Here is a 25,556-nt window from a genome sequence, read left to right as displayed (position 1 = left end):
CATTATACTTTGGGAGTCTGAGGCGGGTGGATCACCAGTGGTCAGGAGTTCAAGAGCAGCCTGGCCAATATGGTGAAACCCCATCTCTACTAAAAATACAAAAATTAGCTGGGCGTAGTAGCACACGCCTGTAGTCCCAGCTACTCGGGAGGCTGAGGCAGGAGAATCACTTGAACCTGGGAGGTGGAGGTTGCAGTGAGCTGAGATTATGCCACTGCACCCCAGTCTGGGTGACAGAGCGAGATTCTGTCTCAAAAAAAAAAAAAAAAAAAAGTTTTTACTTTTCACATCCAGTGGAACCTGTCTTTATATGGAGTCACCACAAATGGGTGATTTCAGTGAGAAGTTTGTGTTTTTCTATCTGCAATCCAGGCTGTCTTCTTCATATTCTCTTAATAGAGGTGTTTTCACACCTTTGCACACACAGCCCAAAATCTAGTTCCAAGACTTCGACTTCTACCTGTAATACTGTGGCCTTTGGCTCAGTTGGAAGTTGCAAGTAAAACACATTATCTTACCATACGCAAGCCCAAATGAGATAGGATGTAGTAAAACCATGAAGAGTGAAATACCCACCTACTGCTTAAAGTTCTTGAAACAGAGTTCTTAAAAATCAGTGTCAGATGATTTGAAAATGAAAATACCCAAACTCTAACAAAAAGCCCTTTTATTCCCTCAATTTACACACTCAAAGCAGTCAGGAGAATGGCAGAGGCAGCAGACAAGGAGGTGCTGTCCAAGAGGTGCATTCTGGGCTATGTGTGACAGAATCAAAACTGAATGCATTTTCACTGCCTGAGTCCTGCATTTCCTAAAGCAAGGAAGACATTCTGTCAGCCACTCCTACTAAGAAGAGCATCATGAAGCAACCTCATTCTCAGTGACAATGAGAAACACTGGATGTTATTATGGGTTTCAAAGATTAGAACAAATACAGTAAGGAAAAGAACAGAACTTGAATTAAGCACAAATTAGTTTGGTGAGGGAAGGAAGGAAGATGTTAAAATGAATTTAGGAGGCTGGGAGCGGTGGCTCACACCTGCAATCCTAACACTTTGGGAGGCCAAGGCGGGCAGATCACTTGAGGTCAGGAGTTCGAGACCTGCCTGGCCAACATGGCAAAACTCCGTCTCTACTAAAAATATAAAAATTAGCCAGGTAGGATGGTGGGCGCCTATAGTCCCAGCTACTCGGGAGGCTGAGGCAGGAGAGTAGCTTGAGCCCGGGCAGCAGAGGTTGCAATGAGCCAAGATTGCACCATTGCACTCCAGCCTGGGTGACAGAATGAGACTCCATCTTCAAAACAAAACAAAACAAAATAAAACAACAAAAAAATTAAAACACATACAGCACAAGCTAAGTAAAAACAAAATAAACACAGATCAAAGTCAAAAAGATTTTGCCAGTAGTTAACTCTGCACATTGGGAATTGTACTATTCGGGCTTGTGTTTTTAAGCACAGCATGTGTTCCTTTCACAATTTTCAAAAAACATTAAGTCAATTAAAAAGAAAAAGTAGGGAAGCAGATGTATCAAGCACTGGTGTGAGTCATTTACTTCAGATGAGGAACACGTTTGGTTCTAAGTTCCCTGGCAAACAAGGCAAAAAAGGAAGTTGTCTAACTCTAACTTCCCAATAAAAAAATGGTACCCAAGTCTATCTGGATTTTGTTTGATGAATTTATGAATGCTGAATGAAGAAGAAATATGAACAGGATGGACACTGCTTTAAGCTATGGTTTTGTAAAAGACATAGAAATGTAGTATCTGAGGTCTGAGATTCTGAACTGAACTATCATTCACAGTTGAGAATGCAAAAAAAATTGAACAAGAATTTCCTTTTCTATCAATCAGAACTGCAAATAGAAAAAGAATTTTGCAGACTGCTAAAGCCTCAGAGGTCATTTTGTCCAACTCTCTATCTGATAAAGGAAATCCCTTAGATACTCTCTAAGTTTCTTTCCAGCTCTAGCATTTAATGAGTCTGGGTCTTTCCTAGATCTTCTCTACCAGGCTAAACATTCCCAATTCCCTCAACAATCCCTTTGTCGTAACTTTGATTTGTTTTCCAAACCCGTGATGTGGATTTTCCGTAAATCTACTTTGCCTCTTTTTCCTGCTGAAATTTTGTTTGACTAAGAGCTAGAAAATTTCCTCAAAGACAATGAAAGTCAGGCCCAGATATGCACATGGCCTCATCTAGAACTGCATGCTGGGTGACTCTCAGACCAGGGCTCTTCTATCTCAGAAAATTTTGTAAGGCCTAAGTCACAGTCACATGTGGTTTTTTTTTTTTTTTTTTTTTTTGAGACGGAGTCTCGCTCTGTCGCCCAGGCTGGAGTGCAGTGGCTGGATCTCAGCTCACTGCAAGCTCCGCCTCCCGGGTTCACGCCATTCTCCTGCCTCAGCCTCCCGAGTAGCTGGGACTACAGGCGCCCACTACCTCGCCCGGCTAGTTTTTTGTATTTTTTAGTAGAGACGGGGTTTCACCGTGTTAGCCAGGATGGTCTCGATCTCCTGACCTTGTGATCCGCCCGTCTCGGCCTCCCAAAGTGCTGGGATTACAGGCTTGAGCCACCGTGCCCGGCCATTTTTGTATTTTTAATAGAGATGGGGTTTCACCATGTTGGCCAGGATGGTCTGCATCTCCTGACCTTGTGATCCGCCCGCCTTGGCCTCTCAAAGTGCTGGGATTACAGATGTGAACCACCATGCCCGGCCGAGAATTAGCTTTTTTTTTTAAAAAAAAAAAAAAAAAACATGTGGCCGAGCGCGGTGGCTCAAGCCTGTAATCCCAGCACTTTGGGAGGCCGAGACGGGCGGATCACAAGGTCAGGAGATCGAGACCATCCTGGCTAACACGGTGAAACCCCGTCTCTACTAAAAAATACAAAAAACTAGCCGGGCGAGGTAGTGGGCGCCTGTAGTCCCAGCTACTCGGGAGGCTGAGGCAGGAGAATGGCATAAACCCAGGAGGCGCAGCTTGCAGTGAGCTGAGATCCCGCCACTGCACTCCAGCCTGGGCCACAGAGTGAGACTCCCTCTCAAAAACAAAAAGCAAAAAAAACAAAAATTAGCTGGGCATGGTGATGCATGCCTGTAGTCCCAGTTACTCGGCAGGCTGAGGCAGGAGAATCACTTGAACCTGGGAGGCAGAGGATACAGTGAGCCGAGATCATGGCACTGTACCCCAGCCTGGTGACAGAGCAAGACTCCGTCTCAAGAAAGACAAAAAAGCTAATCCTTCACTCGGCTATGTGTGGAAAAATACCATTCTTCCACTATTTAAATACTTATTCTGGCCTGGCGCAGTGGTTCACGCCTGTAATCCCAGCACTTTGGGAAGCTGAGACAGGCGGATCACCTGAGGTTGGGAGTTCGAGACCAGCCTGACCAACATGGAGAAATCCATCTCTACTAAAAAATACAAATTAGCCAGGTATGGTGGTGCATGCCTGTAATCCCAGCTACTCAGGAGGCTGAGGCAGCAGGAGAATCGCTTGAACCCGGGAGGTGGAGGTTGCAGTGAGCCGAGATGACGCCATTGCACTTCAGCCTGGGCAACAAGAGCAAAACTCTGTCTCAAAGAAAAAATACTTAGTCTTCTTTACATGGAGTATGTGTTAGATACATGGGAGATACAAGAGCAAAGTTATTGTCTTGTGGAGCTTACTAGGTGACAGACGGTATAGTATACTAAGGATGTTGTAGCAAGAAGCACAAAAGGAGGACAAACCAAGGCACAGAAGGATTCACAGGGAGTACAGATCACATCTAGTTTGTACAGATCACATCTAGGGAAGCTACAAGGAGATACTGCTTTTTGAATTGGTTCTCAATGAAGATTTAGGATTTCAAAAGGTAGAACTGGGGAGAGGCCCTTCCAGCTAAAGGGAACAGTGTAAGCAAAGGTCTGGAGGCAAGAAGCACAGGGTATTTGCAGGGATCAGCCATGCATCCAAGTCTGGCTGGGCCTCAGAGAATGGCAGGTTGGGGCCTGACCGTGGACAGCCTGTATTGTCCAGCTAAGGAGTTTGACATTCATTTAGTAGACCTTATGGGACCAACTTCATTACCTCAGCGTTCTTATCCCATTATCAGGCTAAACTTCCATGTGGAAATAAAACCAGTAAAAGACAACAGGCCAGCGAACTAAAGTCAAACAACTTCTCCCATGAGATATATTTCATGTAATCAAAAAAGTATGTAAATTAGACCTTAATAATTTTTTTAAAATATTGACTACTTTCCTAAGATCTTTAAGAAGCAGCTAAACTGTGGCCATCTAGCAGTGACAGTCTGTCTTAAGAACACCCTGGAATCCTAATGAAGTGACAGGGGCTGGCACCTTCTCACAAATAAATGCCTCATGGTAGGCTTGATGAGAGGAAGAAGGAATACCTTTCTCCACAACACTGATAAATCCTCTTCTTCCTCTTTTTATCCTGAGGGTAGGCACTAGAGAAAGTCAAGGCAGACACTTCCCTTTCAAATCAGGCTGAACCACTGTCCGAGGATGGAAATCCTACACATGCAAGGCCCACATGACATGCAACCAACCACTTCAACCTGACTCAAAACTAGAGAGAGCATAAAAAAAAAAAAAAAAAAAAAAAAGCAAAATGTATTTGTCTCTCAATACCTAAAGAAAGGCCATAATTAACCAACTGCCACCCTGGTCTCACTATGTGTGTCCGTTTGTGTGTGTGCGCATGTGCACATGTGTGCATATGTATGTGTTTCAGCTTATCTGACAAGATAATGTGCTGAGAGAGTAGAAGGAAGTCTCAGAAACTCGTTATTCCTTCTGCACTTAGATAAAAATAATTTCATTGAAGCCTCCAAGTTAGGGACTGGTCACATCAGAGAGAAACACTGTGCCATGAGAGAATAAAACTCATGGAAATAAATTACCATCCCCAGCCTGAAGTCACAGTGCTTGATGTACAAGAAAGATGATCTGCCCCTGAATATGTTACTCATTAGTTATGGCCACGTATCTCTACAAAGCCAGGGAGAGCCAGAGCCTGGGTATTCCTGCAACTTTTCAAACATTGAGGCCAAGCCAGAAAAATATTACATTATTTAAAAGCAAGGAAAATAGTGTAGCCCAGGGAAAATGTGACATGTAAAAACAAAGTGACAGTAGGCTACAAAGAAGCTTTCCAGAGCCATCATACCACCACGAAGAGCAGATGCAACTTCCGGGGGATGTGCAGGTTTGAGTTCTTGAGCTGATCTTCGGCATTCTAGCTCTCAAAGCTGCTGCCTGTCTCCCTAAGGAGAAAGCGTTTCCAAAGGTCTTGAAAGACAATGTTGTTTAAGAGGTGACCTTTAAAAATATCCTCGAAGGGATGCATGCGCCCACCCACAGGGATAATGTACATGCTCTAGAGGACTCTGTCCAGTCTTCCTTTCAGCTGGGTCCTCTCTGCTGGATAGAAAAGCAAGAATATAACCAGCTCAAAGTAAACAGATTATCAGGCAAAAGTCCTAGTAGTTGAGATCCTAAATTGTGAGATTTAGGTTGGAAAGATCCAGAGAAATTATAAGCACCTGGCACTGCCACTGTGATGTCTTAATGAACCGGAATGCAAAGCAAATGGTAACTAAGAAGGAAACTGGTAAAGCAGGTTTCTCAATGCAAAGCAAATGAGCATTTTAGCGCTATAGCCTCAAAGGCAAGGGGTTGCTTCTGCTAAAATAACCTAGTATTGTGCCCATCTCTCTACCTGTGGCTCGAGCCATCTGTCTATAGCCTGAGATGCTCCGTCAGTCCCCTCACCCTGCTCAGCAATTCCTCTGAGGCCCAGCCCAAGTCTCTCCCAGCTTTGTGATCCTGCCCACTCCAAATTTCCTTCTTCCAAATCCATACCATATTTGCTACCACATTTGGCAGCAACCTTTCTTTTTATTTTCTCCTTATTGCTATTTAATTCTTGCAGGGTTTTTTGATGTTTCATATTACACCGCCAAAGTGGAAGCCCTTTGAAAACTGAGACCATGTCTTATGCTTCATGTGGGATTCTGAATCCTTGTGAATTGTGGGTGAGACCTGGCTACAGGGGATGGAGTGTCCACAGAAGACCCTCCCAGTTACTCCCTAGTTACTAACCCTGAGTGTTCCCTCCCATAGTAACTGGGGTCTAAGAGATCACTTTATTCCTTTGGCCAGAAAGTACTTGGATAAAGGGCACACATTATTTGACGACTAAACAGCCCATCCCTTGCCCAGTCTGTATAAAGCAGGCACAGAAAGTTATAAAGCAAGTCACTCATCAGCCCTTGACCTTAGTGAGAGTTAAATTTCCAGCAGCCTCTGAAGAGCAGCCTAACAGCACAAACCCGAGCACTCAGACAGGCACAGTGTAGGTCAACACAAAAGGAGTGAATTGGGCCTCCCTGGAGTATCTTGAAGAAAGGTGCATGGAGAGCAGGTTAAGAGCACCTTCCTCCTTTGTCTGTCTCAAAGTGTCAGTCCTTATGGCAATTATGATGTTGGAGAGGCATTCAAGGACCAATTAGCCCACAATGAGTGACTGTTTGGGGCTCACAGCACTTGCAGATGATAGGATGAGCTGAGGGATTATGAGTGCAAGCCCAGGACTAGTGTTTGGGAATAGGCAGTTCTAGAAATCACTGATGTAGGAAGCTCTGCCCCACCCTCTGGTAGCCCTGAACACTTACATATATTATTGTTGCTTTTTAAAATGCATATTATTCTCGCCCCCAAATTCTATCAGATAGTGAAGCCTGCCAATATTTCCCCATTGGCATCTTAATCCACTATTGAAACTCATTAATAAACAAGACCAAGTCAGGCTTCACCAAGCACCACCCTGGGCAAAGCAGAGTAGTTGCACAATTAATGTCTGCTGGTTCACAGGAATGAGCATTCTCCAGCCTTCTTTAATGACCAAGCCAATATGTCTGACATTGTTTCTTGAATCAAGACTACAGATGCTCCAACATGATTTCCTTCCTAGAGTGGGAAGACGACTAAGATGGCAGATGGCCAGTCAGGAGGCCAGGACTCCCAAACTACTTGAATGCTGTCCTGTGGCTGCAAAGAATGCAGCCAGGCTAGCCTGAACAGACTTTCAAAAGCTATTTATACAACTGTACTCTTGACTCTCTTGGCAACATTTGGAGCACAAGGTCTTTCCTTTACTCATTCAATAATTAAATTAAATTAAATTAAATACAAGTATAGAACAAGGTCATCCCTGGAACTCTAACCTACCCAGTGTCTTTGTACTGCCTTCACATCAGAATGGTCTGAGTTAAACATCTACCCATCCCAACCCTGAGCAAGAAGTTCAAGAGAGATTTATTTCTCTGGACTCTTCCAGTGGGCAAGGCAAATTCTCCAGCAGAGCAAAAGCCTTAGGCTGGGCAGACTGAGGTGCTGTGCTCATTCTGGTCATCTACTTAAGAGATGATTCTAGCATAGTGAAGTATGAGGAAGGTCCTTCCAAATAAGTCACTGATGACTTTAAAATCAAGTTTCATTTTCCAAATACTGCTCTCTTTCCTTCTTCCTCCTGCTCCCTGCTCTACAAACCCTATGTCCCCTGTGGTTGGTACAGCTGCAGCTCCCTAGGGTTTCACCTGTTAGAGCCTCTGTTGCAGCTCTAAGAGGGTGTTATTTACTTCAAAATAGCTTTGCAAACCCATGCACACCAAAGGTGGATAGATACTGAGGGGAGGGGAAGGAAAGCAAAATAATTATGTCATAGGGGAAGTGACAGCAAAAGAGAGGTGACACCCAAACTGAAAAAGGGTTCCCTCACTTTAACCACCTTCTGTTTAATCTTTTCTGGGTAGATGGCGAACTGCCAGAGGGCAGGGACCATACCTGCTGCTTCCTTGAATCTACCCTGCAACTGTGCCCAAATTCTCAGCCTTGTGTTTTACTGCTTTCTACATAGTAGGAGCTAAAGTAAGTGTGACGTTTATTTTTTATAATTTTTTATAGAGACAGGGCCTTGCTCCGTCACCCAGGATGGAATACAGCGTCATGATGATAGCTTGCTGAAGTCTCAACCTCCTGGGCTCAAGCGATCCTCTTGCCTCAGCCCCTTGAGTAGCTGGGACTACAGACACATGTCACCACACCTGGCTAATTAAGAAATTTTTACTTTTTAAGAGGGGTGCTCACTATGTTGTGCAGGCTGGTCTCGAACTTCTGGGCCCAAGCAATCCTCCCAGCTTGGCCTCCCAAAGTGCTGGGATTACTGGTGTGAGCTGCCACACCCAGCCTTGATTGCTTGTTAAAAACATGTATTTCCTGGGCCGGGCACGGTGACTCACGCCTGTAATCCCAGCACTTTGAGAGGCTGAGGCTGGTGGATCATGAGGTCAGGAGATCAAGACCATCCTCGCTAAGATGGTGAAACCCCGTCTCTACTAAAAATACAAAAAAATTAGCCAGGTGTGGTGGCAGGCGCCTGTATTCCCAGCTACTCGGGAGGCTGAGGCGGGAGAATGGTGTGAACCCAGGAGGCAGAGCTTGTAGTGAGCCCAGATCGCACCACTGCACTCCAGCCTGGGCGACAGAGCAAGACTGCGTCTGAAAACACACACACACACACACACACACACACACACACACACACACACACGTATTTTCCCAAACCTGGTGAATTCAAAGCACTAGAAAAGGAGCCTGGGAATCTGTATTTTTACTAGCATTCCAGCTGATTCCTATGAGGAAGTTGGGGAAACACTGAAAGAACCACACTTTATAGTCAGAGCAGCCAGGTTCAAGTTCCAGTTTTGGAACTTCTTAGCTATCTAACTGGAGTCTCAGTTTTCTCATCTGCAAAATGGGAATCATAATATCTACTTTGTAGGATTATTAAAGGGATATTAAAAGCCATTTAAAGAGAATAACAAAGGTCTTGATGTACAATATGTTTCCTAAATGTTTGTTCCCCTTTATCCTGAAGACACTGAGGAACTAGTGAAAGCTTTTGAGCAGATCATGTTCAGATTATTGCTTTAGTTTCAACCCCCTCTGCAACACCTAGGCAAATGGTTGCCCAGCCTCTTCTGTAACACCCTGAGTGACAAAAGATCGAATTTACTATATCCGGAAGCAGTCCATTCCATTTTCAGTTTTAATCATTAGCTCTTCCTTCCTTATGTTGAGCAGAGATCTGCCTTGGGTGACAGAACAAATCTAATCCCTTTTCCACATGATAGGGTGAGGCAATTAACTTAGATAAGGAAAGCACATGCCGCTTGTTTGAGGCACTGAGAGGGCAGTTTTACTTATGCACATGTCCAGCAAGTAGTTGATATGCAGGTCTGTAGTTCAGTAAAGAGATCAGGAATGTCATTTATATGGCAGGATTTGAAGCTATGAAAATAAATGACATTGCCATTTAGGGGGGCAGAACTAATGAAAGTATTAAGGAATAGTAAGCAGGGTAGAAAGAGAGCCTTTAAAGAAGAAAGCAGGTAAATCATGGAAACAAATGTGGTGAAGAGGTCAGAACAATGTCAGAGAACCAGCGAACCAGTCACTAAATTTGAAGACTAAGAAGTCACCCACTGATCCCTGACAGAGAGTCAGGCTTCTGCTCCCCTGGAGCTTTCCAGAGCCGCTCAGAGCCACACTACCACATTGAAAAGCAGATGCACGCTTCCTTTTGGGCTAAAGAGAGGTGATTTGAAGCAGGAGCAAGTAGTCCAACATTTCCCAACCTGGATGTTGACATAGGTTTCTCAAATAAGGTTCCCATGCTCTATCTTTGGGGAAACACTGACTAGTACAGTCCTTCCTGGAGATTAATCACAGGCAAGAGCCCCATTTTCCTCTGTTTAAGTCTGCATTTGCCCAACTTACTAAACCACTGATTTTTCACACAATACTTACTAATATCTTGAGGAGCTAGTGTTTTCTGGCCAATAATTTGGCAAATGCAGTAAGCAAAGGGATACAAGACAATAGTTTAAGGGACTATTGGTATCAAGGGATATATTTTTCTTTTTAAGAATGGAAGAAGCTTAAATATGTTTACATGCTGAAGAAAAGGAACCAAGTGTAGAGTGAAAGGCCAAAAGCAGGAACAAAAGGGAAGACAGCAAGCCAGGTTCCGATAAAGGGGTTAGCTTAGCAAAGGGCCTCAGCTCAATGTTTAGCCATAAGACACTAAGTCCCCTGATTAAATCTAGTGATCACAAATGGTTACTATTTTCCTAACTACATCTACTTTCCTCAGAGGATACAGATAATTTATCTAGAGAAGGTTACGGGCAGATTATATAAACTGATTCACTAGACACAGTCATGGTCTCCACCCTCGCCTCAGAGTTAAGCTGAATGTATCCCCTTGAATTCCCTTGCCTGGGCCAGGAAAGAGTGCTCCAGATCGGGAGCCAATGCCCCATTCCCCCTGCCCAGGCAGAGAGAACTCTAACACAGGATAGGCGGAGAGGGGAAATCTAAAAATAAAGCTCTCCAAAGAAACTGTCTTGCCTAAAGAGCAGCTTCCCACGCACACTGGAGTGCCACATCTGCGGGGGCTGGAAGCACGGAACGGAACAATCCTGACCAAGTCATATAAGCATTACCTATTTTAGGGGGTCAACAGTGCATTTCTGATTTCCCCCATCAGCACCCCAGTATCCAGGCTGCAGACTGGGAGCAAGGGCTTTGGTGACAGAAAACAAAACTTTCTTTTCCAGGGGATTGGAAAAATGACCAGTGACTAGCCCTGCCTTCCTACCATCCTCCCTTCACAGCGGGAGGTAAGCATAGCAAATACTTTCAACACACAAGGGGTGGAGTTGAGGGTTCACATTAGAGAAGATTGTGAAGGGTTCTAGTGGGCTTCAGGCTCAGAGATGGGCTCCCTCAGCTCCACTCCCTGCCATAGAGTCAGGGACCACCAACTGGGGAAAAGAAAAGCAAGCACCATGAGAAAAATTGCAATTAGCATTGACATCCCTTCGCTATTGTCATCTCACACCCCAAGGACAGAGCAGTTGTCACGTTGCCAAGCAACTAGCAAGTGCAACTTCCAGGCCAGGTATCAGAGGCCACTAGAAAAAGTTCAGCCCAAGAGTTTGATATGACCCCACACCTAAGCATTAAACACAATACTGTAGCGACTTCTGGCTCAGGAGAGTAATCCCCACCACCTTTCGCTAAGGGCTTTAACCTTGGAGAGATACAATGTACTTGGCACCAGATTTTGGAGTTTTGCCAAGAAGCCAAAGCAGGAAGAAGGAAGCTATCCCTAATTCTATGAGGAGTCCATAGTATTCGCTTGGCACTCCAACTCCCCAGGAGATTTGTACTTTGACCTGACAAAGTATTATGCTATGCCTCAAGGGTCAGAGAAGCTCAACCTTGGAAATATCTTGGAATAGCTTTCAGCAGCAATATACTCCATGCTACCTATCTGTTCCCTCCACACCCTCCCTCTTCCTAGGGCACATACACTATACATCCCATGATTCATAGATACAGCAGACCAGTGCAGCGGGTGGTGATGGGGGGAATGGAGTCACAATAAAACATCCAGAATGCAGCAACCTGTCAGTTCTTTGGTCTCTTAAAACAGACCCTGTACCAGAACACTGCGATAGTTGCTATGCTCAGATACAAATCCTGATGTCTATCTTGCATACACGGAAGGGGATGGGGGGGTGGCAAGTTTCCCCTCAAAGCACAGATTGCAAGCAAAGTACTTTGAACATTTGACTGATATTTGAATGCTGACTAGCAACAATCACCTAACAGTCTTTTACAATTATAGCAAACTGAAATTTTCCCATACTGAGTCATTCATGAGCTAAAAGGAAGAAGCCAGCTCACAAAAGGGAGGAGACACTGACCATAAAATACACAACCTAAGCATACAGTGAGAATCGTTATTTTAGTACTGGGAGTACATACTCCCTAGCTCACTAGTTAAATAAGAAGGGCTGGGTTGGCATGGAGCTCTCCTCGTCCAGCACGAGGGCTAGTGCTCTGAAGGGCAACTTACCTGACATACAAGGACCTCTTCTCACTTGTTCGGAGGGACCCAGACCCAGAGCTCATGCTGCTGTTCATCATTTGTTCTCGCAAGTCATGTATCTTCGATTCAAAGCGACTGTATTCTGTCGCGGAAACAAGGGAAAAGACAGGAAAAGAATGAACTCAAGGAGCTCCCCTGAGCTTGCATGCCAGCAGCCAAAAAGCCAGAAGGCCCCTTGGCTTAAAAGCAGCCAGAGCCAGCCCACTCTGTCTTTGCTTTGATAAGCAAAGTCCCTCCTCCTAAGCACAGAAAGACAGACGTCCCTTCAGCCCCAGACTAACAGAAGGAAAGAATGCACCTGAAAAGGGAGTAGCATTTGGGCAGGTCAAATGCAAAAAGCTCTTACCTGCCTCAAAATCTCACTGATCCTTTAAAAAAATAACAACTGGAAAGAGGTTCCAGTGCAACCTTCATAAATCTTTAGAGCCGACACTAAGGCCCAAGGAGAGCAGATGGGAAAGGAGACTTTCCCAAAAAGCGGATTGCAGAGAACAGATGGCCCTGAGATGCAGAGCAGAGGGGCTGGAAAGGACCTGAGGTCATTATATCATTGTTAGGCAAGAAGACAATTTTTTTAGTATGACTTTTTGGCTGGGGTGAAAGGGGGTGATATTGGAACCCAGTACAGAGGTAAAAACAAACAAACCTCACAACCGTAACAACCATATGAGGAAAATTAAAGCTCTCCTGAGTTATTTCCCTTTTAACCAATAGCCTCTTTGGCTTCAGTAACATACATTAAAACATAAATTCTCCCAAACCGAGAAGTCGGCGGACACCTCTCACCTCCAAAATCATCTAGGCATTGAGGTCGTAAGTCCATCCCTAACCTTATAGCCCAGTGAGACCATCACAACAGCCGGAAACAGCCTTATCACTCTGGAAATGTAATACAGGTTTATACCCAATTTAAGAAAACCTGATACAAAAAAATTAACTCTAGCTGTACAATTATTATAAAAGGTTTTTTATAGGGCTGCTTTGCTGTGACATTCTCCTAGGATATTTAAAATACAATATTCACACATACCAAACACACAATTACACATTTTCCAGGCCTATAATTGCCACATAAAATGGGGTATATCTAAGGCCACAGGCTGTGGAAATACTGGAAAACAGGCACACTTCACTATGACAAGCTGACTTTAAAGGAAGCCAAAATTTATAGTAGGGGTTGAAGGTTGGGAAACTGCTTTAAAAAACAAACACACGTCCAGAGGAAAAAATTCCACAAAAGCAATTTCGTGCACCATAGAGGGCTGGCAAGAAGCATCCCTACCTAGTCCGTATGACTCTACAGGAGAAAACAAAACACCTGTTCCAGCACCTGACACTCCCCTTCCCTCGGCAAAGCAACCGGACTGACCTTCAACTGGGTGTAAGGGGAAATGCTAAAGCCTAAAGGGGAAGGAATGGAGTCAGGCAAATAACCTCCTCTCAACAAAGTTTCTTTTGTTCATTGTGGTATCAATTTAACCAACTGGTTAAATTCGTGCGCTCTTTCATTCATCATACACTGGTGCTATGGTGATTTGTCCTCATTACCTACTCCTGTTCCTGAAATCCTGGAGGAAGCAGTTAAGTCACTGACTCACCCATTAAATGTTGCAGGGGGGCGGTGGGTAGAGAGACAACAGCTGGACAATGTTCCTGTTCTGAGGGTTACACGGCAACCCATCAATATCAATGAGGTGCCCCAACCTAAAGGTAGGGGGTAGTGACCAATTTGTCACAGAAGCCCTGGACTGTCATAGAGCACAGCAGTAAGCCAGTCTACCTCTGGAGACCGCCTGGGTGCTGGCCCTACCCCAAGGTTTGGCCCTCTACACTGGGTGGGGATTGTTTCTCATTCGTTCCTTTCTGGCCCTCCTCTGAGCTCACTGGCTATGGGCAGAACCGTGTGAGACAAAGATTTCTGACCAGGCAGCCCTTTCTTAGGGGAAGATAAATAAAGAGACAAAGAACTATGCATTGAACTGTGAACAAAAAAGTACACCCAATCTATCTTTAAGCCATGTTTTCCCCTTCTTGAAACTTGTTTATATATTCCCTTCTTTGGAATTGACTTGCCCGCTGAACTCCAACTCAGCAGCAGGTCATGGCGGTTGCTTAGTAACTACATTTCTTTAAAAATCCTTTAAAAAACAACCACCAAACCACCATTTCCTCAAAGCTCCTAATCCAAGGCTGATAATTCTGGGCCAGAGGGCCCACTTAAAATAGACTACAGAAAGAGAACAAAGCTATTGCTTTAAGGCATACACTTTTTGTTTTTACATGTGCTGCTAAAATTTCAAGTTTATTAAATTGTGTTTTATTCACTTTTTTTCCATTTGGATGATCCCCTTAGAGTTCCAGCTCCCCATCAGTCTCTGGCTTTTATTTGTAGATTTATCTAAAGTCTACTTGGCAGAGCAGCCTTTGAATAAATGATTGTTGGGTAAATGAGGAGCAAATTAGAAAACTGTGTCCAAGTTGACACTTCTATTCTTAAACTAATAAACTTAATGGTTTATTTAACTGATGGCTGCCAGCTTCACTGAGGGCTTAGAAAGGTAGTTAAGAAGCATTCACATTTACTTTTGTTCCCAAGGTTAACTGCTGGGAGCAATTGGGGTTTATTATTTTTAAACACCCTTTTGAGATGTTAACAACCCACAATGGGCAGCTGATTAACAGACTTTGTATACAACAAAGAAAAATCATTCTAACAAAAAACTGTTTAGAATAGACTTAGATACTACCTCTTCTTAAATATTAGAGGTATCATTTTCCCAGGACAAAAGCTTCCCTTAAAAAGCATCTCAGTTCTAAGGCTTCAGGACTCGCCAAGCTCCCTCCTTCCCTCTGATTTGTCACTAACACAGCCATCACAGCCAATGCTGGAGGACATCTCCTAGGCCAAAGTCACCGCCTAGGAAGCCCACCTGACCAGCCTCTAACCCAGAGGGCCCACTTCAAAGAAGCAACACTTAATAGTATACTAAAATCTCAAGTCTACTAAACTGCTCTTTGTTTCTTCCCATTCAGATGAACCCAACTGTTTGTGACCCACAAAGATATCCATACAGTCATCGCCCTCTTTCCTTTTTCCCAGTTAATCACAGAGAAACAAGTGGGAGGGGGCACAATCAGAGGTCAGTACCAAAGAAGGGTTTTGCCCCAGTCACTGACAAGCTGGGGTGCCTCTAAAAGATCAGGATTTGGCACCCCATCCCAGATACACAGAATCAGAACCTACTGAGCAGGGGCCCAGGAATCTGCATTTTAACAAGCATCAATGTGATTCTGATAAAGTTTGGAGCTGCTGGTCTTAACTTACAGAATTGGATCCTGCAGTGTCTCTCAAAAGGAAGATGGGGCCAGAGAGTGGATAAGCTCTCAAAAATAAAATTTGGCAATACAATTGCAAATCCTTCGGGAAAGGAAAGCCCTAAAGATGCCACAGTCTTATGTGCCTGCAAAGAAAGCTGCTGAGTTTACACTTTTTAAAAATTCTGTATCACTTCTCCATCCCACTCCCCAGAAGATACCACTGTTGGTATTTTTAGTATGTGTCCTTCCAGACTTACTTCTATGCATATATGGTTTATATACATGTACTCACAATTCACACACAAGCTTTTTTCATTTTCTGACACATCATGAAAACCCATCCATGTTGGCCAAGCATGGTGGCTCACCTGAGGTCAGAAGTTCAAGACCAGTGTGAAACCCCGTCTCTACAAAAATACAAAAGCAGCCAGGTGTGGTAGCACATGCCTGTAGTCCCAGCTACTCATGAGGTTGAAGCAGGAGAATCGTTTGAACCCAGGAGGCGAGGGTTGCAGTGAGCTGAGATCACACCACTGCACTCCAGCCTGGGTGACAGAGCAAGACTGTCTCAAACAAGCAAGCAAACAAACAAACAAAAAACCATCCATGTCAGTATACAGACCTCATTTTAATAGCTGCGTAGGATTCTATACTAGGGACAGACCGTAATTTATTCAGTCATATTCCAATTGATACACATTTAAGTTGTTTACAATTCTTAATATTACAATCAATGCTACATTGTGTATTTGTGGGGTTTTTTTTATATTTTATTTTTTGTAGAGATGGGAGTCTCACTATGTTGCCAGGCTGGTCTCGAACTCCTGACCTCAAGGGATCCACCTGCCTCAGCCTCCCAAAGTGCTAGGATTACAGGCATGAGCCACCACGCCCAGCCTGCACTGTATATTTGAGCATTTCTGTTGCACAGATTACTAGAAGTGAAACTGCAGAGTCAAATTATACGCAAATTAAAATTTTTGATTAGCACTACCAAATTGAACCCCAACATTCTGAACCCCTTCTGACTGAGGATAAACTACTATTCCAAAGCTTCTAGCACTTTTTCTGTTTCTGAAGTGGAGGCAGAATTTACCTTTGAGGACAAATTGATTTTTTGTTTGGAGAAAAACACTTTAAACGACACCCCTTTTTCCCCGCATACAACCAGTGTTTCCTCAAATTTTGCTGATGTTTCTTCCTAATTGCTTCCTCAATCTATTTCTTTATACCTTTAATTGTCATTGCCTTACTGTTGTTTTCATGTCTTAATTTTCCCTTGACTATTTTATTATCTCTTCTCTGGGCCACTGCTATATCTCTCTAACTGGTCTCCTGCCCCAAGGCTTTACAAACTTAAATCCAGATTAGATTCTTATTTGAAAAGCTTTCTAAAGCTTGAATTTGTAGCCCCCTGTCCAAGTATCTATAATGACTCAATGAGCACCAAAGAATTTTACTTTTAATATGTCAACTAATTTTTCAAGAACTGCTACAACCATCTTCCCATCACACCCAGCCTATCTATCTAGCCCACATCTCAATTACACAGGTCTTCTTTTTGAGCTAGCCTGCCTGGACCCCTTGAATACAGCTTGTTCAGTTCTACCTGTTATTCCCTGCTCCTGAAATATTTCTCCCCTGCCTGACACTAAACAACCTTTACATTCTTCACCATCTTTCCTACCTCATTCCAAGAAGTTTTATTCATTCATTTATTTATTCAAATATTTTCTAAGTTTGGGCGCAGTGACTCACACCTGTAATCCCAATGCTTTGGGAGGCCAAGGTAGAAGTATTGCTTGAAACCAGGAGTTCAAGACCAGCCTGGGCAATATAATGAGACCCCAATTCTACAAAAAATTCAAAAATTAGCTGGACATGGTGGTGCACACCTATAGTCCTAGCTACTTGAGAGGCTGAGGTAGAAGGATCACTTGAGGTCAGGAGTTTGAGGCTGCAGTGAGCTATGATCACACCTCTGGACTCCAGCCTAGGTGACAGAGTGAGACGCTATCTCTAAAAAAAAAAATTACTGAATGTCTACTGTGTATCAGGTGTTGTGCTAGCTGCTGAGAATATAATGGTAATCAAAATAGTCCCTAGAAATTACAATTACAAAACAAACAATTATTTCATTACAATTGTGATAATTGCGATGAAGAAAATGCTAAGAGAGAGACTAATAGGGTGACTTAACCTACCCGTGGGAGGGGGGTGGAGTTCAACAAAGATTTCCCTGAGGAAGTGACATTTAAGCTAAGTCCAGGGAAAGGGCACTGGTGAAGAAAGCATTCCAGACAGAAGGAACAGCATTATGTAAGGGTATAAAATGTATGGAAAACAGGAATGTAAGGGGATACTGGCAGGAGATCAGACTAAGAGGTAAGCAGGGGTCAGATCATATAAGGCCTTGTAGACTATGGTAACGTTATTTGCTTTTTTTTTTTTTTTTTTTTGAGACAGAGTTTCGCTCTTGTCGCCCAGGCTGGAGTGCAACGGAATGATCTCAGCTCACTGCAACCTCCACCTCCTAGGTTCAAGCGATTCTCCTGCCTCAGCCTCCCGAGTAGCTGGGATTACAGGCGCCTGCCACCACTCCCAGCTAATATTTGTATTTTTAGTAGAGAGAGAGTTTCACCATGTTGGCCAGGCTGGTCCCAAACTCTTGACCTCAGGTGATCTGCCCGCCTAGGCCTCCCACAGTGTTGGGATTACAAGCGTGAGCCACTGTGCCCGGACAGGCTATTTGCTTTTATCCTAAGATAAATTATTTCTCGCCAGGCGCGGTGGCTCAAGCCTGTAATCCCAGCACTTTGGGAGGCCGAGATGGGGGGATCACAAGGTCAGGAGATCGAGACCATCCTGGCTAACACGGTGAAACCCCGTCTCTACTAAAAAATACAAAAAACTAGCCGGGCGAGGTGATGGGCGCCTGTAGTCCCAGCTACTCGGGAGGCTGAGGCAGGAGAATGGCAAAAACCCGGGACACAGAGCTTGCAGTGAGCCGAGATCCGGCCACTGCACTCCAGCCTGGGCGACAGAGCGAGACTCCGTCTCAAAAAAAAAAAAAAAAAAAAAAAGACAAATTCTTTCTCAATGGAAAGAAGCCATTGAATGATTTTAAGGAAAGGAAGGACATGATCAGGTATGTGTGTCACTTTGGCTACTGTGGAGAGAATAAGTGCAGCGTCTTATATTTACATTTAAGTTTCTTGACCGACGAAGCACATGCTTTCTATGTTTGTGTATCCTCCACAGCCCCTAGTATAAGAAGCCCCTGCTTTTACAGCATCCAAACCAGCTAGCCCTTCAGCCTCTGCTCAAACATGTCCAATACTGGGAAGCTCTCCAATTCTTTTTTTTCTTTTCCTTTTTTTTTTCTTTTTTGAGACAGAAGTCTCGTTCTGTCACCCAGGCTGGAGTGCAGTGGTGCGATCTCGGCTCACCGCAACGTCTGCCTCCCAGGTTCAAGGAATTCTTGTGCCTCAGTGTCCCGAGTAGCTGGGATTACAGGTGCCCACCACCACATCCAACTAATTTTTTTGTATTTTTAGTAGAGATGGGGGTTTCACCATGTTGGCCAGGCTAGTCTCGAACTCCTGGCCTCAAGTGATCCACCCACCTCAGCCTCCCAAAGTGTTGGGATTATAGGCGTGAGCCACTGTACCCAGCCGAGAAGTTTTTGGTTCAGCGCCATCCCTTCTGCCAGCTGGTCCTAATTTTCGTGTCTAAAACAGCATAAAACATGACGGGTTCTTTCCTTCAAAACAGTGTGAAGGAATAGTTTAAAGAAGGTCAAAGAGTTGGAAAAGTCTGGAACAAGACTACTGAATAAAATGGGAGTAGATGGCAGAGTGCAAACAGGGGAAGGGGAAGTAATGGTAGGTTGCAGGCCAGATTATAAGTGCTTGAGATAGGACTTTTCTTACTAGGCAATGGGAACTGTGTTTAAGTGTTTAAACAGGAAAGTAATACAATTAGAACTAGGTTTGAGGGAAAATTATTCTGGGAGTATAATATAGAATGGAGGAGAGAGAGAGAGAGAGATAACAGAGAACAGGAAGCTACTTCTACTACTACAGACAATAATTATAAAGGCCTGACATTGTATAAGGGCAATGAAGACATAAGAGATGTTGGATCCTTCAAAAGTGGAGAAAGACAAAAAAGAAATATATTGGAGCTTGAGGGGAGAAAATTTGACATCTGATTGGATGTAGAGTGAGAAAGGATCAAAGGCAAAGAAGCTGAATTTTTTTCTGGAAGACATGGAAAAGGTGGGATATCAGCCATAATGCAGAATGATCTCAAGAATGTCCTCAAAAAGTTACGTCTTCTCCAGGTTAACTGTTGTTATTTCCTCAACCATTCTTCATCCAGCATAGTTTCCAGACCCTCCACTACCTCACCCTTGTAAACTCTAGTGCTCAGAATTAGTGGTGATGTCGTTTACTAAAATATAAGCTCCTTGATGTGGTTTTTGCTTCCTTCTCAAGGCGATCTGCACCCCTGTTAAGTCAACATTTATTGAATGTGCCAACTGGATATAGAGGTCTGACAGGACAAATCCGGACTCCGTAATTCTCAAATTTTGGCTCCTCAGGAACAAATGGGAGAAAAAAAAGAATACAAACTTTCTCCTTTCACATGCCCAAACATGCTAAAAACTGACCAACAAAACCATGAACCACTTCTGCAAAACACTAACATGTCAGAGGTTTCAAGATATACTTAACAGCCCAATAAAGCATCAAAGGGGACTGAAACTACAAGGTTCACTATTGCGAACTGGACACAAACCCAAGCTTCCAAGTCCATCTCTCCTCTAAGCCTCTGCTTGCAAATCCATCTACCTCCCTAGTGACAGGAAAATTGTCAAAAATTACAAATGACATTTTTTATTAATTTGGAAAGCTGAGAGGTGCTCAGTTTCTCAACCTGTATTGTTTATTTGGTTCTATTTGCTTATAGGCAGGAAAATATTGTAGAGACAGGAAACAAGTGGTAGCAACAGAGGATATTCTGCATGTAGTATAGACTACAAACGACTCAAATGAAGATATAAAAGGGAAAAGTTACAAAATAACATCCTGCCTATCAAATTTAGAAATGACGCTGGGTGCAGTGGCTCACTCCTGTAATTCCAGCAATTTGGGAGGCTGAGGCGGGTGGATCACTGGAAGTGAGGAGTTCAAGACCAGCCTGGCCAACATGGTGAAACCCCATCTCTACTAAAAATACAAAAATTAGCCAGGCGTGGTGGCAGGCACCTGTAATCCCAGCTACTCAGGAGGCTGAGGCACAAGAATCGCTTGAATTTAGGAGGCGGAGGTTGCAGTGAGCTGAGATTGTGCCGCTGCACTCCAGCCTGGGTGACACAGTGAGATTCCATCTCAAAAACAAAAACAAAACAAACAAACAAACAAAAAACCTGGTCTAAAATGACTGGAATGAAAAATGCCTTGATCTCACATCAAACTAAGAAAAAGTATTCACAGGATCTTGCCTTCTCACCTATTCCGGATCACCCAGCAGATCAGGGTAAAAGCCTCAAATAGGAGCTTCTCTATATCTTAAAGGAATTTCATATAGCATATTCAAATGAAAGATTAACAGAGTCTTTGGCTCCTGCAACCCATAAGCCAAAGTATATGTAAAGACCACCAAGACAAAATACCTCATCCAAAAAAACATGAGAATAAAGACACATTTGTACCTTTTCCCTGTTCTCCAGGTGGTGGGTACACTTGTTAAGAATAATCTTTTCCACTTAACAGAGATGCTATAACGCACTAACTAAAACACAAACATTTTATGATGAAGTTTGACAACTTGAGTTAATGTAACCAATTGCTATGTTTTACCAGGTCAGTGGAGAGTCTGGATTCAAATGTTCTTCACGGTTGTCACACCCACAGGATCACAAACTCAACTGAATCTCCTTTAGGTCAAGTTTCTGTGGAAGAAACTCAGAAAATGGGACCTGGAGAAATACTCTTCTCATCTAAGTTGTCAAAACACCTATGGTCATTTTCAGTAACTGATAATCCCAGTGTAAAATATTAAAGTCCAAATTGTGTGTGTATATAAAATAAGTTTATTTACAATAAAGGTGGTACTTCAAAAATGCAGAGAAACGATGGATTATCTAACAAATGGTACTGAGGTAATTCATTAACATTTGGAAGAAACTAAGTTAGTACCCTACTTTACATCACAAATCAACTCCAGGCAAGTTAAGGTTTTAAATGCAAAAACAGGCCAGGCACAGTGGCTCTTGGCTGTAATCCCAGTGCGTTGAGAGGCCAAGGCAGGAAGATCACTTAAGGCTAGGAATTTGAGAGACCAGCCTGGGCAACACAGTGAGACCCCATCTCTACAAAAAAACCACAAAAATTAGCCATGCGTGGTAGCATGTGCCTGTGGTCCCAGCTACTTGGGAAGCTGAGGCAGGAGGATCACATGAGCCTAGGAGTTTAAGGTTGCGGTGATCTATGATTGCGCCACTGCACTCCAGCCTGGGTGACAAAGCCAGACCCTGTCTCTAAAAAAATAACAAATACAAAAACAAAAATATTAAATAACTAGAATAAAACTCAGATGGTATTTATTTGCCCTCGGGTAGGGAAAGCCCTTCTAAACCTCTGAGCACAGGCAAAATACACAAAACATTAATAGATTTGACCACATAAAAACATATAAAACATCTGTACATCAAGATAAAATTAAGAAAACAGGCTGGGCACGGTGGCTCATGCCTGTAATCCCAGCACTTTGGGAGGCTGAAGTGGACAGACCACTTGAGGCCAGGAGTTCGAGGCCGGCCTGGCCAACATGATGAAACCCCCTCTCTACTAAAAAATACAAAAATCAGCCGAGTGTAGTGGTGCACGCCTGTAGTCCCAGCTACTCGGGAGGCTGAGGCAGGAGAATCGCTTGAACCTGGGAAGTGAAGGTTGCAGTGAGCTGAGATCGCACCACTGCACTCCAGCCTGGGTGACAGAGCAAGGCTAAATCACAAAAAAAAAAAAAAAAAGAAAGAAAGAAAGAAAGCAAACTATAAACTGGGAGAAGTCCTTGCAATATATATGACAAAGAATTAATATTCTAACCATATTAAAGATTTTATATATCAATAAGAACTGATGAACACACCCCAATAGAGAAATGGGGATAGAGTATAAACAGGCAATCCACACACACACAAAAATGACCAAGAAACACTTGCACACAAATGTTCAACTCTATTATTAACAGAAGAAATACAAATTAAAATACAAATTAAAGAATAACATTTTTAACCTATCAAATTTGCAGAAATTGTCTTAAAAAATAATACTCCATGTTAGTGAGGATCTTGAAATAGACATTCTTATACTGTCAGTGGAAATGGAAGCTAATTTGGCCAAATACATCAAAAGCCTTAAGCATGTTCATACCCTTTGATCCAGTAATTCCACCTTAAAAAAATCTATTCAGAGCATAATCAGAGATTCACAAAAACTGTATACAAGGATATTAATCAGAATGTTTTGTGTAATATCAAAACATTGGAAATAATCTAAATGTTCACCAACAGGAGAATGGTTATACAAATTATGGCACATACATGATGAAATATTATTTAACTATTAAAAACCACTTTTTCAAAAAATATATAGTGATTTACGAAAATGTTCATGACATATGTTAAGTTAACGGGAAGAACATAAAACTGCTTAAAGCCAATAATCTCATTCTTAAAACAGATAGATACAAACATATTATATGATATATGTAATATAAATATATAAAAGTTTAGAGGGAAATACACAGAAATATACACATACAACAGTGGTTATCTCTGGATATAGTTTTACAGATGATTTGAATTTACTTTACTTTGTATTTTTCTGTATTTTCCAATTTTCTACAAATCTAAATGTAATATACTTTTAAATGCAGAAGAAAAATATAATTTGAAGAGAATGGGAAAGCAGACTGAACATGATAGGCTCAAGGACAAAGCCAGGACACACATGCACTAGAAACTTCTCTCCACACTGCTCCTGGCTTCATTAATCATTTTCCTCTGGGACTATCCATTTAACCAGCTCCAGACAAGTCCAGTTAAACATATTATCACTATTATCACCCAGCCATCTTATCCAAAAGTAGACCAAAGAAGTTTTGTGAATGCCTTGCAGAAATCTAAATATAGTGCATCTACCATATTTCCCTAATCTACAACCCAGTTAACCCTGTCCATCAATAAAATTTGGTCAGGCTGACAAGACTTTTTTTTGTCCTTGGTGAACCAATAGTAGCTCCTAGTGCTCACCACTTCTTTGTCTGAATATGTACAAAACAACTCTTAATCTACCCTGGAATTTAACCCAAAATTTGCAAAATTCTCTCCTTTTTGAAAATCCAAAGGACGTCTACTTAGGCCCCTAATGTACACATTTATAAAAAATATGTTAATTTTCTTCTTTTGGTCTAGTCAAATTTTTTATCACTTAATTTCATCAAGTAGAAAGATCATAAAATCTCTAGGGCCTTTGCTTTTTTAGCACAGTGGTGCCATCCTGGCTCACTGCAACCTCCGCCTCCCGGATTCAAGAGATTCTCCTGCCTCAGCCTCCTGAGTAGCTGAGATTACAGGGGTGCATCACCACGCCTGGCTAATTTTTGTATTGTTAGTAGAGATGGTGTTTCACCATTTTGGCCAGGCCTGTCTCAAATTGCTGGGCTCAAGTGATTCATCCTTCTTGGCCTCCTAAAGTGCTGGAATTACAGGCATGAGCCACCACACCCAGCCTGCTTTTTTAAAGATACCTAAATTCAGCAAAAAATAAACAAAAGTCCATTTCACGAGGGGAAGACAAGACCCTCATAAAAGCAAGACTGTTACTAGCTCAAGACTCTGAGTCTTGGCTGGGGTGGTGGCTCAAAGCCTGTAATCCCAGCACTGTTGGAGGCGGAGGCAGGGGAATCACTTGAGCTCAGGAGTTCAAGACCAGCCTGGGCAACATGGCAAAACCCAGTCTCTACAAAAAAATACCAAAATTAGCAGAGTGTGGTAGTACATACCTGTAGTCCCAGCTACTTGGCAGGCTGATGTGGGAGGATCACTTGAGCTCAGGAAATTGAGGCTACAGTGAGCCATGATCATACCACTGCACTCCAGCCTGGGTGACAAAGCAAGACAAAAGAAAAGAGAAAGAAAAGAGAAAGGCAAGAGAAAGGCAAGGCAAGGCAAAAGAAAAGAGAACGGAAGGCAGGAAGGCAGGAAGGCAGGAAGGAAGTAAGGAAGGAAATAAAAGTCTACACTGGGTGCAGTACCTGTAACCTTAGCACTTTGGGAAACTGAGGTGGAAGGACTCCTTGAGCCCAGGAGTTCAAGACCAGCCTGGGCAACATAGTAAGACCTTGTCTCTATATAAAAAAATAAAATTAAAATTAAAATTAAAAAAGGGGCTGAGTGCAGTGGCTCACCCTTGTAATCCCAGCACTTTGGGAGGCCAAGGTGGGTGGATCACTTGAGTCCAAGAGTTCAAGACCAGCCTGGGCAATACAACAAGACCCCATCCCTAATTTAAACAATAAAAAAGAGTCCAGGTACAAATAGGAACTTGTAAATTGAATTCACAACTCACTACCACTTATCTGACACAGAATTTGAGTTAGACATTAGTGATCATTTTGCACAGTCTCCTCATTTTATATATTAAAAAATTGAGTCCCTAAGAGGATGGTTGACTAGTCTAAGATCATTCAGCTTCTTTAAGTCAGAACCCAGGGCCTTGGCTCCTCTGCCAAGATTATTTATATATATATATATATATATATATGTTTCATACATATATACATTCTTACATAAAAGGAACAAAACCAATATATTTTACAAAAAACAATTACCCTATTGTGGAATATAAGACTAAAGCTTTAAACAAAGGAATAGTGTCAATATCAGAGTCAAGATTTCAACAAGCAACATATTTTTTTTTTTTTTTTTTTTTTTGAGGCGGAGTCTCGCTCTGTCGCCCAGGCTGGAGTGCAGTGGCGCAATCTCGGCTCACTGCAAGCTCCGCCTCCCGGGTTCACGCCATTCTCCTGCCTCAGCCTCCCGAGTAGCTGGGACTACAGGCGCCCGCCACCTCGCCTAGCCAGTTTTTTGTATTTTTAGTAGAGACGGGGTTTCACCGTGTTAGCCAGGAT

The 25,556-nt window shown here is 42.9% G+C and overlaps 1 protein-coding gene across 9 annotated transcripts in view; it reads right to left on the bottom strand.

The window, feature by feature from the left end:
• The window catches only part of DLG3 (discs large MAGUK scaffold protein 3), a 59,050-nt gene that overhangs the window by 14,662 nt on the left and 18,832 nt on the right, over positions 1-25,556 (bottom strand). For all 9 annotated transcript variants that reach the window (XM_030934346.1, XM_030934344.1, XM_030934345.1 and 6 more), the window contains one exon: positions 12,003-12,117. In XM_030934346.1, coding sequence (XP_030790206.1) covers positions 12,003-12,117 — 115 coding nt within the window. The remainder of the gene's footprint in view (positions 1-12,002; positions 12,118-25,556) is intronic.

This window comes from Rhinopithecus roxellana, chromosome 7, assembly GCF_007565055.1.
Source record: "Rhinopithecus roxellana isolate Shanxi Qingling chromosome 7, ASM756505v1, whole genome shotgun sequence".
Taxonomy (NCBI): domain Eukaryota; kingdom Metazoa; phylum Chordata; class Mammalia; order Primates; family Cercopithecidae; genus Rhinopithecus; species Rhinopithecus roxellana.
Note: the sequence above shows the minus strand (reverse complement) of the source record. Positions and strands in the feature narration are given on the sequence as shown.